Consider the following 13,446-nt stretch of genomic DNA (forward strand, 5'->3'; position numbering starts at 1 on the left):
CTGGCATCTGTGCAGGCAAGGAAGAAGAGTGGGAGTCGTCTGGTGGTCATCAGCTAGAGAAGCAGCTTCTTCAACAATCTTGCTGAGGCAGTCACTTGCTTCCTAAGACGCTATGTGTCCACAGTTTTTTAAAACTGTGTATATGAGCAATCTCTTTTGCATTAGAACTAATACACAATTCGCTGTATGGAAAAATAAAGGTTTAACAACCAAGCCATGGATACTTCTCAGAACTTCATGTCACAGAGAAAATGTCCTTAGATTATCTTTTTTTTTTTAATCCCTGATGTTTGGTTTTTTTTATATCTGATGTTTTTGGATCATCTTGAACTTTTATTCTCTAGACCAGAGCTTGGCAAACTACGTCCCATGGGTGAAATCCAGCCCACCACCTGTTTTCATATGGTCCATGAGCTAAGAATATTTTTGTTGTTTTTGTTTTTTTTGGAGACTGAGTCTCATTCTGTTGTCGAGGCTGGAGTGCAATGGTGCAATCTCAGCTCACTGCAACCTCTACCTTCCGGGTTCAAGCAATTCTCCTGCCTCAGCTTCCTGAGTAGTTGGGATTACAGGTGCCCACCATAACACCCAGCTAATTTTTGTATTTGTAGTAGAAATGGGGTTTCACCATGTTGGCCAAGCTGGTCTCGAACTCCGGACCTCAAGTGAGCCATCTGCCTCAGCTTCCCAAAGTGCTGGGATCACAGGTGTGAGCCACTGCACTCGGCCCAAAAAAGATAAAAAATAATATTTTTATAAATGAATGGTTGCAATTCATTGATCAAGGTACACCTGTATAATGGATCTCTTATATCAAATATTTCAATATAAAGACTTGAATGTGTTGATTTAGTGATGAAAGGAAACATTTTGTTTGATGATAGGGAATACTAACTTTGAACCCCAATTGAGTTAAATATTACGTCCCCTCAAAAAGAATATCATTCTTCTCATTGAAAAACCTATAATACAGAAAATTATACTAAATTATTATTACATTTTATATCTTATAAAAACTTTTATGGAAATTTGTTTTTGGTCTTGTTACACATGTACCTATATAACATCCTCAATGTGACCTTTTGGTCCTAGAAACATAAAAGACTGACTATCTGGCCCTTTACAGAAAACGTTTTCTGATCCCTGCTTTAGGCTTTTAACCCTACTTTCATGTACAGGACTCCTTTGGAGGAAAAGAAAGGGTGTTTTCCAATATTCTATTAGGTGTTTCAAACAGGGCTGGGCAAGAGGACTAAAATTAGATGAAGCACCACTCCACTGGACAAGGAAGCGAATGTAAAACTCAATGTGGTCAATCTACTCTGACAGACAGAAAAATTGGAACAAAATCAATAGAAGAAGAGTCAAGGGGAAAGGGAGGGAATAGTGAATCCAGTCAGAAGGCTGAATAAAAGTAAAGATCTGTGCTCCACAATGCTTGACACAGGTATACCTTGATCAATGAATTTCCTCATGGAAAGTAGAGTGCAAATTATTAGAGCAAGAAATGGAAGTAAGTACTGCAATTATGTCTTGGAAAAATACTCAACAAATAGGTTTTCCTTTATGTTAATAATCAAGAAAATAATTAGGCAATAATAATTCACAAAATCAACACATTCAACTTCTTTATACTGAAATATATCGATATAAGAGATCCATTAAAGATGAAAGCTTTCTAATAACAGTATATGCAATTACATCATAATCTTCTGCTTCAGCTATAATGTTATCATTTGTCTCCCTTTCCAGCATTAGTGAAAAAATTCAAATGAAACGACTATATCAACCATAAATCTAAGCATGTACAAAGCTATTTTCATCATCCATATATGAACTGTTCCTTGGCATGTTGATAAATACCTTAACCTCCCGAAGGTTCATGCATTCCTCCCAGGAATAAAACTTTCTTTTCATTCTAGAAGAGAAGAAAGAAACAAACAGCACACTTATTCTCAGCAACAGGATAAACTTTGCTTTTAGAAAAAAGTGCTTTCATTCTGAACCTAATTAACATACTTAAAGTGGGTTTAAATTTCTACCAAATATTATACTATCCCAAACCAACATTTATTTTCAAATGGCAGTGCGATCATCAATCCTAAGTCACAAACTTTGCCAGTAGCAGTGGTGTGGTGCAGTTCAAAGAGGCCTGGACTGCTGTCTTGCTCTATAATAACTAGTTAACCTTGCCCTGGAAGGAAATTGCTCAGGCTTTTTCTGTCTAGACCAGAGCTGGCCAGTAGAACTTTCTATATTGGTGAAACTGTTTTGCACTGTCCAGGATGGTAGCCACTAGACACGGGTGGCTACCGAGCACTTGGCATGTGGCTAGTGCAATGTGGGAACTCAATTTTAATTTTAATTAAATTTAAATGCCACATATGGTTACTTGCTATCATACTACACAGCAGAGCTCTAGACCTTCTAGTGTAGGAGTTAGCAAACTATGACCCATGGGCCAAAACCTCCCCCCTATCTGTTTCTATACTGCCCATAAGCTAAGAATGGCATTCACCTTTTTAAATTGGGGTTTGACAAGTCAAAAGAAGAATAATATTTCATGATGTGAAAATTTTGTGAAATTCAAATTCCAGTTTCTATAAATGAAGTTTTATTGGAACACAACCATACTCATTCATTTATATACTGCCTGTGGCTGCTTTCAAACTACAACAGCAGAACTGAGTAGTTGCAAGAGACCATATGGCCTGTGAAGCCTAAAATATTTCCAGCCTGGCCCTTCATAGAGAAAGTTTGCCAACCCCTGGTCTACAGCCTGAATGGAGAGAAAGAAAACACCATTAGTTAATCAGAAATCCAAGTTTCAAGGTTACATCTTTCAGTGAATTTCAATCACATTGTCTCATTTGTCTCACAGCAGCCGTGTGAAACAGATAAGGACAGCTCAGGAAACTGAGAAACAGAGAAGGCACACAACTTTCCTGAGGTCTCACTGCTGGCCAATAACGAACTGCCCATCTCTCCAGCTTCCTCTGTCCTTATCACACTGTCTCCTGGTAGAGTGATCAAATTCTTTATTCATGCCCCAAATATGATTTAGCCCCTGCTATGTGGTACAGCAGGTGCTTTGTCAGCCACTGGCGAGACAATGATGAGAAAGACATCCCTCATGAAAGTGATATCATGGCCAGAAGGTCGACAATAATTTTCTGTACCAAGTGCTGTGAAGAAAGGAAAAGAGCCTATAAAAGTGAACCTGCCAGGGGCAGTGATGCAGCAATTGGTAGGTCACATTAAACATTTGGGGCTTCATCTTAAAACTGACAAGAAGACATTGGAAGCTGTCTTAGTATGGATTCCTCCAAAAGCAGAGCCTGGGCAAGAACTTGGGTGCAGGTAGTTTATTTGGGAGCTGATTCCAGGAAGCCAGGGCAAGGAGCAGGAAACTCAGAAAAGAGAGGTAGGGAACCCAATAAGGGGCATATGAGCAAGCCAGTGCCAGGGTTGGCAAATGGCTCGGGCCTGCTAGGGACCTTTTAAAGAGTGGACAGAATGCACCTTGGTTGAAAGTCTCCCAAGTGCACTTGGGGTGGGGTGCCAGTGTGGGCATAGAGCTGTGTACTACAGCTGCACTGACATCAGGTGGGACTAGGGGATATGTTCAGGGAACACAATGAACATTTGGTTAAGTGGTTTTAGAGGATTAAAGTTGTATGTTTAAAATAATCCATTTGGTCTGATATGAATAAGGGAAAAAAAGCCAGGAGCCCTACAGAAGACCTAGTGGTGGAGGTGGGTAAAGGGTAATGGGCTGAATGGAGGTTAGCAGTGGGAATATACAGAAGTAGGTGGATCGCATAACTACTACGGAGAATTGACGGGACTAGATGACTAAAGGTGAGGAATAAGTGGGAGGGAAGGCAGGAGAACTCCCAGGTTTTGAGGGGAGAGTGCCATTTATCGAAATAGGGAATACTGAAGAAGAAACAAATTTGGGATGAGAGTGAGATAACATGCTGAGTTGGAGTGTAGTTTTGGGCATGGTGAGTTTGAAATATCTGCAGGGCATTCAAATAGAGATGCTGAGAAGGCAACTGGATAGAGATGGGTGTGGCAGTCTCCAATGTGGTTCCCAGGGACTCCCACCTCCTGCTATCCAGAACCTTTTAGAACCCCCTCTCCTTCAATGACTTGCTTCTAACCAATAGAATACAGCAATTTGACAGGAATGTCACTTCTGTGATTAATTTCCAAAAGCAAGATATGACTTCCATCTTAGTACAAGTCTCTCATTGCCTTCTTGACTCCTATGTCTTGATGAAGCAAATTGCCATGTTGTAAGCTGCTCTTTCGAGGCCCACATGGCAAGGAACTGAGGGCAGCCTCCTGCCAACAGCCAGCAGGGAACTGAAGCCCTCAGTCCAACAATTCATAGATCAATGAGCTCAGAATTGGATTCTTCCCCAGTCCAGCCTTCGGATGAGACCCCAGTCTGAGCCAATACTTTGACAACAGCCTCATGAGAGATAACTGAGGCAGAGAACTTAGCTAAGCTGTGCCCAGACTCCTGGCCCAGAGAAACTGTGAGATAATAAATGTGTGTTGTTTTAAACAACTAAGTCTTGGAGCAAATTGTTAAACAGCAACAGATAACAAATACAATGTGTCTGGACTCAGGTTGTGAAGGGCAAGTGGGGCAGGAGGAACAAGACAGCAGTCACCAGACCACCACATGCACGTAAATGACCCAAACTAAGTCACTTAATTTCTTAGAGTTTCAGTTTCCTCTCATGTAAAATGATGTTTATTAACCTGCTTGTTACTACCACACAATATGAGAAAATACTTTGATAACAAGTACTAGTGCTATGTGCAAAGTAGTAAATCTAAAGTGGAAATGTTTTTTTTTTTTTTTTGAGACGGAGTTTCACTCATGTTACCCAGGCTGGAGTACAATGGCGCGATCTTGGCTCACCGCAACCTCCGCCTCCTGGGTTCAGGCAATTCTCCTGCCTCAGCCTCCTGAGTAGCTGGGATTACAGGCACGTGCCACCATGCCCAGCTAATTTTTTGCATTTTTAGTAGAGACGGGGTTTCACCATGTTGACCAGGATGGTCTCGATCTCTTGACCTCGTGATCCACCCGCCTCGGCCTCCCAAAGTGCTGGGATTACAGGCTTGAGCCACCGCGCCTGGCCTGGAAATGTTTTTAAGACCTCTAACATGGGTGCTGCAGAGTCAATAATCACCTAACCCACAGAAATCATCATCCAAGGTTCTTCTCCAGGCATCCCACCCACTCCTCTTTAGAACTGTTTCAAAGATGGGGAATGGTGAGGGTAGAGTTAAAATGATCACAGAGTGAAGGATCAAACTTACTTTTTAATAGCAATCAGCTCCCCAGACTCAATGCTTCTTCCCAGCAGGACGGAACCGTAGGTTCCATCCCCGAGCTGCCTGATTGTTGTGTATCTATTCATGGTGTGCCTGCTCAGGCCAGACACTCATTTCACGGCCGAAGCGGTTCAGTACTGCAGCGGTAGCAGCCCTCCCCAGAGTGTAACCAGATTTTTCGATGGCAGCACCAGCACAAAATATTCAACAGGACGTGACTATCTTCCAAATACATATTTTCAAAAATCAGTCTTCTGCCTGCAGAGAAAAATGAGAGGCAAGGATAAATGCTAAAATACATTTTCAGTAGATGTATTTTTATGAGTCTCAATCTGTGTTTTATTGGAATGCAGTCATACGCACATACTTGCACACCGTCCATGACTACAATCGCAGAGTTAATAGTTGTGTGATGCTGTACAGCCTGCAAAGCCCAAAGGACAGCAAGTTTTGGAATAATGCTGTTTCATTATAATGCTGATGAAGGAAAAAAAAAACTTGATTCCGGCTGGGGCTGCTGTCTGTGTGGAGTTTGCACATTCTCCCTGTGTCTGTGTGGGTTTTCTCCAGCTGCTCCAGTTTCCTTCCACATCCCAAAGATGTGCACACTAGGTGAAAATCATGTCTACACTATCCCAGGCCTGAGTGGGTGTAGGGTGTATGTGTGTGTGTGTGACCTGCAATTGGTGTCTGTCTGGGGTTGGTTCTCACTCTGGGCCCTAAGCTGCTGGGATAGGCTCTGATCACCCACAACCCCAAACCGGAATAAGCAGGCAAATAATTATTTTACTTTAAAAAAAATCTTTCTCAAATGTATGTGTAGCTCACATTTATTCCAACATTTAATATTCAAAGTGTTTTGGTTTTTATTTAGAAGTTTGGTGATGTTTTTATGGCCAGAAATATGCTGTAGGAACTTAACTCTTGTTTATATCAATTAGCCTATGGCAAAATTGGTTTTGTTTTATGATGTTTGGCATAAAGTCGCGGTTTCCAAAGAACCTACGGATGAGCTAAGTGACAACTTCGTGTATTGACCATATGGCCCCTTTACACAGTTTACTAACCCTTGGTCTAAATAATGCTCTTTTCTAATTTCTTATACAACTAGAGATACTATGCTTGGAAAGTAAATTTGTCACTGATTCAGAAATAAATCAGCTCCAATTCAATGCTTTTCTGCTGACTAACCATTCTGGGCAAACTCTGAGAGCCAACTGTGGTCGATGAAAATTGCCAGGCTATGAAAATTTCTGCTAAATATACTGTGTTCTGTACACTTGAGCTACAATTAACAATGTAAACATACAAAAGCTAAGAAATGCTAAATTAAAGTTCTCCTGATAGGGAACTTATGTGTGCTCCATGAACTATGTGTGGCTAGGCATGAATGGTATTATTTTCACTATTAGACATTCAGAAGCTAAAGAAAGAACTAGAATTCAAGGCCTCTGTGTAGGGTATGCTCCTTTTAAAGTCACTCAGTTTGTGTCTTAAAAATAATGTCACTGATTTTTCATTTATATAATTCAGTCTGCCTATAATAAAGAAACTGTAGTAATAATGTAAAGTGATTACAATGTCTTTAAGCAAACATTAATAAAATGTAAATGCTGAAATAACAAAGATGTTTTGAAATATGGCTATCAAACTAATAATCTGAAAAATCAAAAGATCAGAAAATAATGATTGGCAGGATGTGACACTCTGCACCTAAATCAAGTCTGTAAAGCTTCTCCTTCCAGGAGAATTCCAGTTAATAAATGTAGAAGGAAAGAGAGAACTAAGAAATGTCCCTATTAGGTAAACACCACAAAAAGGTTTGTTACAGGCAAAGTTCACTCATGAATGTGAAAATTAGTGGATGGAAGTTTAAGGAGAAACAGCATATTTGCATAGATCCAAAGTATCTAGAGGTACTTATTAACTTTGAAGAGAAAGATGGGAACTTCACAGGGAGAAATCCAGGAGAAACCTCCTTACCAGAGTGATCAAGTTCAATATCATCAGCAATACGATGACTTTATGTATTCTGGATGTGATGCATTTGAGAACGGTATGTCATCACTTCTGCAGTTTTCCTGTCAAAAAGCCAGAACCTCAATCTAACCATGAAAAATATAAGACAGATATCAACTGAGAGACATTCTATAAATAACTGACTAGTACTCCTACAAAGTGTCCAGATCACAAAAGACAAAGACAGACTAAGGAGCTGTCACAGATTGGAGGCAATTAAGCAGACATGCCAACTAAATGCAATGTGGGATCCTGGAAGAGAAAACGACATTAGTGAAAAAGTTGGTAAAATCTGAGTAAGATCTGTTGTTAATAGTATTGTGCCAATGCTGACTTCCTGGTTTTGATCATTGTTCTATGGTTATACGTTAATACTAGGGAAAACGGGGTGAAGAGTTTCTAGGAACTCTGTACTATTTTTGCAAGTTTTCTGTGAGTCTAAAATTAGTTCAAGATTAAAAATTTAAAAATAGGCCAGGAACAGCGGCTCATGCCTGTAATCCCAGCACTTTGGGAGGTTGAGGCAAACGGATCACCTGAGGTAAGGAGTTTGAGGCCAGCCTGGCCAACATGGTGAAACCCTGTCTCTACTAAAAACACAAAAATTAGCCGGATGTGGTGGCATGCACCTGTAGTCCCAACTACTCAGGAGGCTGGGGCAGGAGAATCGTTTGAACCTGGGAGGTTGAGGCTGCAGTGACCTGAGATCACACCACTGTACTCCAGCCTGGGCAACAGAGTGAGACTCTGTTTCAAAAAAAAAACATGAATTAAAAATATAAATAAGTAAGTAAGTAAATAAATAAATCCAGACTATGTTCTCCAGAGAGCTGTGTGTGGGCTTGAGAAATCTTAAGGAATATAAAGGTCCTGCCTGATTTCACCACACTTTATCACAGAATCAAGCAAGCTTTTAGAGATCAAGCTCCACTCTATCCACTCTAAGCTCATTCTCTTTCCCCTAGAACCACTGTAAGGCCCCTGGATGGACGGGCATTTTCCTTCTTGAAACTCTTCAGGATCAGACTCCCCACAACCTCCTCCAGGAGCTCTTTAGGGTGATGTATTCCATTGATGATTAATAAATATTTATAAAGCACCTCCCGTGGGACAGATCCTGTCTTTAAGCTCTGAGAATACAAAGACCAATAAAATATGGTCCCTTCTTTTAAAGAGCTTAGAGTCTCCTGGCAGAGGATGGGGGGTGTGGGTGGGAGGGGAAAAGCAGATATGTACCAGTAATGAATACAAACTAAGATATTTCCAGTATGCTAAGGGCACAGGATGTGGAGGGGAATTAAGAGGAAAGTCTTCTTGGTTTCCAGCTGGGTCAATTCCATCTGCTTAGGGAGGGCAGTAAAAATCTTCATAAAAGGTTATCTTAAAAAAGAGAGAAGTAGGTATTTTGTAGGGCAAATGAGTTTCTAACACTCCAGGAAGAAGAAACTAAGAGACAGGGGCTTGAAGTTGGGGAGCGGAAGTGGGGAGCTTGTGGAAAGAGTTGGTAGACTTTTGTTTATGGAGGAAGCCAGATGCCATTTTTAAAAAAATACAGGTTTTGACTGGTTTACTGGAGGAGAAGAAAATGCTATAAAGCAGGGGTCCCTGAACCAGGGGCCATGTTAGGAGCTGGGCCGTACAGCAGGAAAGCAGTGGGCGAGTGAGCACTGCCTCCTGTCAGATCAGTGGTGGCATTAGATTCTCATAGGAGCGCGAACCCTATGAGTTTGTGAACTGCTCATGGGAGGGATCCAGACTGCCTGCTCCTTAGGAGACTAACGCCTGACGATGTAAGCTGGAACAGTTTCATCCTGAAACCATGGACGGTAGATTGGATACAAATACTTATGTGTTACAGTTACTGTAGTTGTAGTTACTATCCTGTGATTCAGTGAGAACATAGTTTCATTCTTGGGAAATACACTTTGAAAATTTTACACGTAAAGAATCATGATGTATGCAATTTATTCTCAAGTGGGTAGAACAAAAATTTTGTGTGTGTTGTGTGGAGAGCAAATGGGGTAAAATGTTGACAACAGGTAAATCTGGGTAAAGAGTATGCTATGGATTGAATATTTCTCCTCCAAATTCACAGATTAAATCCTAACCTCCAATGTGATTGTATTTGGAGAGAGACCTACAAAAAGGTAATTAGGCTACAGAGGTCATAAGGGTAGGGGTCTGATACAAAAGGGTTAGTGTCTTGTACCTCTCCCCCACGCTTCCTGCCAAATGAAGACACAGGAAAAAGGCAGCTATCTAAAAGCCTCATGCTTTTTGCAATGGCATTATACTACTGATTCATATCAGTTACTAATAATACAGCCTTTTTTTGGATAATGTCCCTTCCTCATCCACTTAGATTGTACAATCTCACCAGAAACCAAATCATTTGATCTTGGAATCTCCAGCCTCCAGAACTGTAAAAAAAATAAATTTCTGTGAAGACACCCAGTCTATGATATTATGTTATGTATGGTAGCCCAAGCAGACCAAGATAGGATATATGGGTATTCTTCGTGCTATTCTTGCAACTTCACTGTAAATTTAAAATTATAGATTAAAAATTTCAATTATCCCTAAAACAGGAGAAGAAGGGAAATTTTAAAAAGACACAGGCATCTTAAATGTTTTATTTTAGCTTAAAAACAGACTTTAATACAACTTGTTAAGAAGACAGAACACTATCACATACCATGGTTCCTTCATTTCATGATTACTGTATTATGGAATAGATTGGATTCAGGCTGTGCCTTAACCCAAAAACTACATTTGGACCACAGCACAAGCAATTTTGGCTCTGTGTTTATTTTCCCCTTTTTCTTCTTAATGTTTATCTTCAACTTTTTTTCATATGGCATATACACAGTCCCCAACTTATGATGGTTTGACTTACGATATATATATATTTTTTTGACTTACGATATTTTTACTTTATAAATGGCGCCAAAGCTACATACATTTAGTAGAAATCATATTTCGAGCATCCATGCAACTATTCTGTTTTTCATTTTCAGTGCAGTATTCAATATATACAGGAGATATTCAACACTTTATTATAAAATGGGCTTTGCGTTCGATAGTTTTGCCCAACTATAGGCCAATGTAAGTGTTCTGAACATGTTTAAGGTAGGCTAGGCTTACAATGATTCTCAGTAGGTTAGGTATATTCAATGTATTTTTGACAATGATATTTTTAACTTACAGTGGGTTTATAGGGATGTAACCCCACTGTAAGCTGAGATGCATCTGTATATGAATTCTCCCATCATTCATTATTTCACTTTCCAACAAATTAATGACATAAAACATTGTTGTATGTCATCTTCCTTAAAAAAAAATCACTGTAACTAATGTCAACTAGTAAATATTGTCCTTTTTTTTTCTTTTTTTTTTTTTTTTGAGGAGGCTTTGCCTTAGAGACAATGGGAAGTCAATCAAAGTTTTGTAACTAGGGGACTAACGTGATCAGATCTGCATTTTGTAATACAGTTAGAATATTTTTCTTCATGTCCAACCAAAACTTTCATATTCTAATTTAAGCAAATTTCTTCATGCTTAGTTTTCTGTGGATATTAAGAAACCATGCCATAAAAATGTCCATGCACATGAAATTAGTAATCAAGCATGTGTCTTTCAGCCTTCTCTTTTTTTTTTTTTTTTTTTTGAGGCGGACTTTCACTCTTGTTACGCAGGCTGGAGTGCAATGGCGCGATCTCGGCTCACCACAACCTCCGCCTCCTGGGTTCAGGCAATTCTCCTGCCTCAGCCTCCTGCGTAGCTGGGATTACAGGCACGCACCACCATGCCCAGCTAATTTTTTGTATTTTTAGTAGAGACGGGGTTCCACCATGTTGACCAGGATGGTCTCGATCTCTTGACCTCGTGATCCACCCGCCTCGGCCTCCCAAAGTGCTGGGATTACAGGCTTGAGCCACCGCGCCCGGCCTAGCCTTCTCCTGTCTTAATTACATGACCTTTTCTCAGAGGATGCATTTTCCACTTCTTTAATTACCGTTGGCATTCATCTGAGCCCTGACACATGCTCCATCTCCTTGATAAACTATAGTGGCCAAAACTTAATAGTAACCTATAATACAGTAGCATGTGGCTTCCCTCATGCTTTTTGCAATGGCATTATACTACTGATTCATATCAGTTACTAATAATAAAGCCTTTTTTTGGACAATGTCCCTTCCTCATCGACTTAGGTTGTACAATTGTAACAACAGTTTCCTAGATTATCACTGAGAAAGCTATTTGTGAAAGAATTAAGAGCTTCATTGAAATCCAGATAGATTGGGTCATTCATTCAATGCACAATCACCCCAACAATTCCTCCTTGTTACAGTCTGTCATATTATCAAGGAACAAAATCTAATTACTCTGGCAAGATATGATTCTCACCATAGCATTGTAGTTACTTTCTAATTTCTTATGCTACTTCAGGTAACTACCTAATGACTGTACAATGATGGATCAGACTCTTCAAGCATTGATGGCAGATGGTATAATTTTATTCAAACTTTACTGAGATGCTAAGCATTATGCAAGGCTCTTGGGCACATTATAGATAAGATTAGAGTCTCTCCTTTAAATCACTCACAACTGACAGATACACAAAAAAGTAGAAACTGCTATGAGAATGCAGTAGAGAGCAACCAACTCTTGGGAGGACAGCAATCTGACAATCCTTCAGAGAAGGGGTAGTATTGAGATGTTAAAGAATGAACATGATTTTCTTACACAGAAAAGGAGAGAAAAAAATTATAAGTGGAGGAAAGTGTAAAAATGTTGGTGAAGACAAGAACTTGGTATGTTCATAAGAAGGCAGGCACAGCCTAGTGTTTCTCACCTTGGTTGAGCACAGAATCACCTGGAGAACTTTTAACATTTACTGATACCTAGCCCCAGCCCCAAGAAGCAGGTAGGGATGGGGGCTGAGCTTTGAGAGTTCTGAAAGCTTTCCAGGTCTAATGTGAAACCAGGGTGAGAAGTACAAGATTAGGATAAAACCAATCCAATGGACGGCAGTGGAGGAAATTGCAGGAAATAGGTAAAAATTTAGGGTGGGCCCAATTATGAAGGGGTATGTGTATCATGCAGCAGTTTTTTGTTTTTGCTTTTGTTTCGTTATTTTTTTGAGACAGGGTTTCACTCTGTCACTCAGGCTGGAGTCCAGTGGCACAAAATCACATCCCATTGTAGTCTTAACCTCCTGGGCCCAAGTAATCCTCCCACCGCAGCCTCCCAAGTAGCTAGGACTACTTGGTGTATACCACCAAGCCTATTTTTTTTTTTTTTTTTTTTAAGAAATGAGGTCTCTTTTTTTGCCTAGGTTGGTCCTCCCACTTTGGCCTCCCAAAGTGCTGGGATTACAGGTGTGAGTGCACCCGGCCTTATGCAGGAGTTTGATTTTTATCTACTGAAGGGAGTTCTCCAGAGTTTTAGGCAGAGAAATGGCATGAATAAAATCCTTCTGGAGACTACAGAGATGTTAGAATACAGAGATCAGAGGCAAAGACTAGTTAGGAGGCTGCTCCAGTAGTCTAAGTGAAATATGATGAAGGCCTGAACGAAGGCACTGGACTGGGTTAGTCTTAGATACAACAGGAGAATTTGGGTTTGAGATAGGGAATGTGTACGTATGTGTTATTTGGACAATGTACAGAGATGTGGGTTCTGTTTTCTGGGGTGCTGAATTTGAGATATGTACCAAACCTCTCACTGGAGATGCTCAATAAGCAAATAGCTCTAAGGTTTTTTTTATTTTTTCCCCAAAGATAGAGTATTATTGGAGTTCTTCTTGGGAACACAGCATTCAGACAAGGCTGATACACTGTATAACTCCAGGGTACTCCATTCACACAAAACACAAAGTGAAAGGTGCCCACTGGAGTTAATAAGGCAGCCCTGGGTTCACAACAAAAGATGCAATAGTCCCATCATACCCCTGGTTTACTGCTCCAGATGCTAAGCTTCAAGAGAAATATTAAAGAACATAGTTAGGGGTCTAAATGAAAGTACAAGAAGGGTAGTTGAAGAAGCACAGGATGCTGGAAGCAAAGG

General features: G+C 40.2%; 1 protein-coding gene across 3 annotated transcripts in view; it reads right to left on the minus strand.

Moving 5' to 3' along the window:
* CILK1 (ciliogenesis associated kinase 1) overlaps positions 1-13,446 on the minus strand; it is a 60,652-nt gene that overhangs the window by 35,778 nt on the left and 11,428 nt on the right. For 2 of the 3 annotated variants that reach the window (XR_004275613.1, XM_032299696.1), the window contains exons 2-3: positions 5,344-5,616; positions 1,864-1,918 (exon numbers count right to left, since the gene is read on the minus strand). Coding sequence is in view for 2 of the 3 variants with exons in the window: in XM_032299696.1 (XP_032155587.1) it covers positions 1,864-1,918; positions 5,344-5,444 (156 nt within the window). In the remaining variant the exon portion in view is untranslated. Of the gene's footprint in view, positions 1-1,863; positions 1,919-5,343; positions 5,617-7,341; positions 7,440-13,446 lie in introns of all 3 variants that reach the window. The other variant, XM_032299697.1, reaches the window with a different exon arrangement.

The sequence above is a fragment of the Sapajus apella genome, unplaced genomic scaffold, assembly GCF_009761245.1.
Source record: "Sapajus apella isolate SASKATOON/1434 unplaced genomic scaffold, GSC_monkey_1.0 scaffold41, whole genome shotgun sequence".
Taxonomy (NCBI): Eukaryota; Metazoa; Chordata; class Mammalia; order Primates; family Cebidae; genus Sapajus; species Sapajus apella.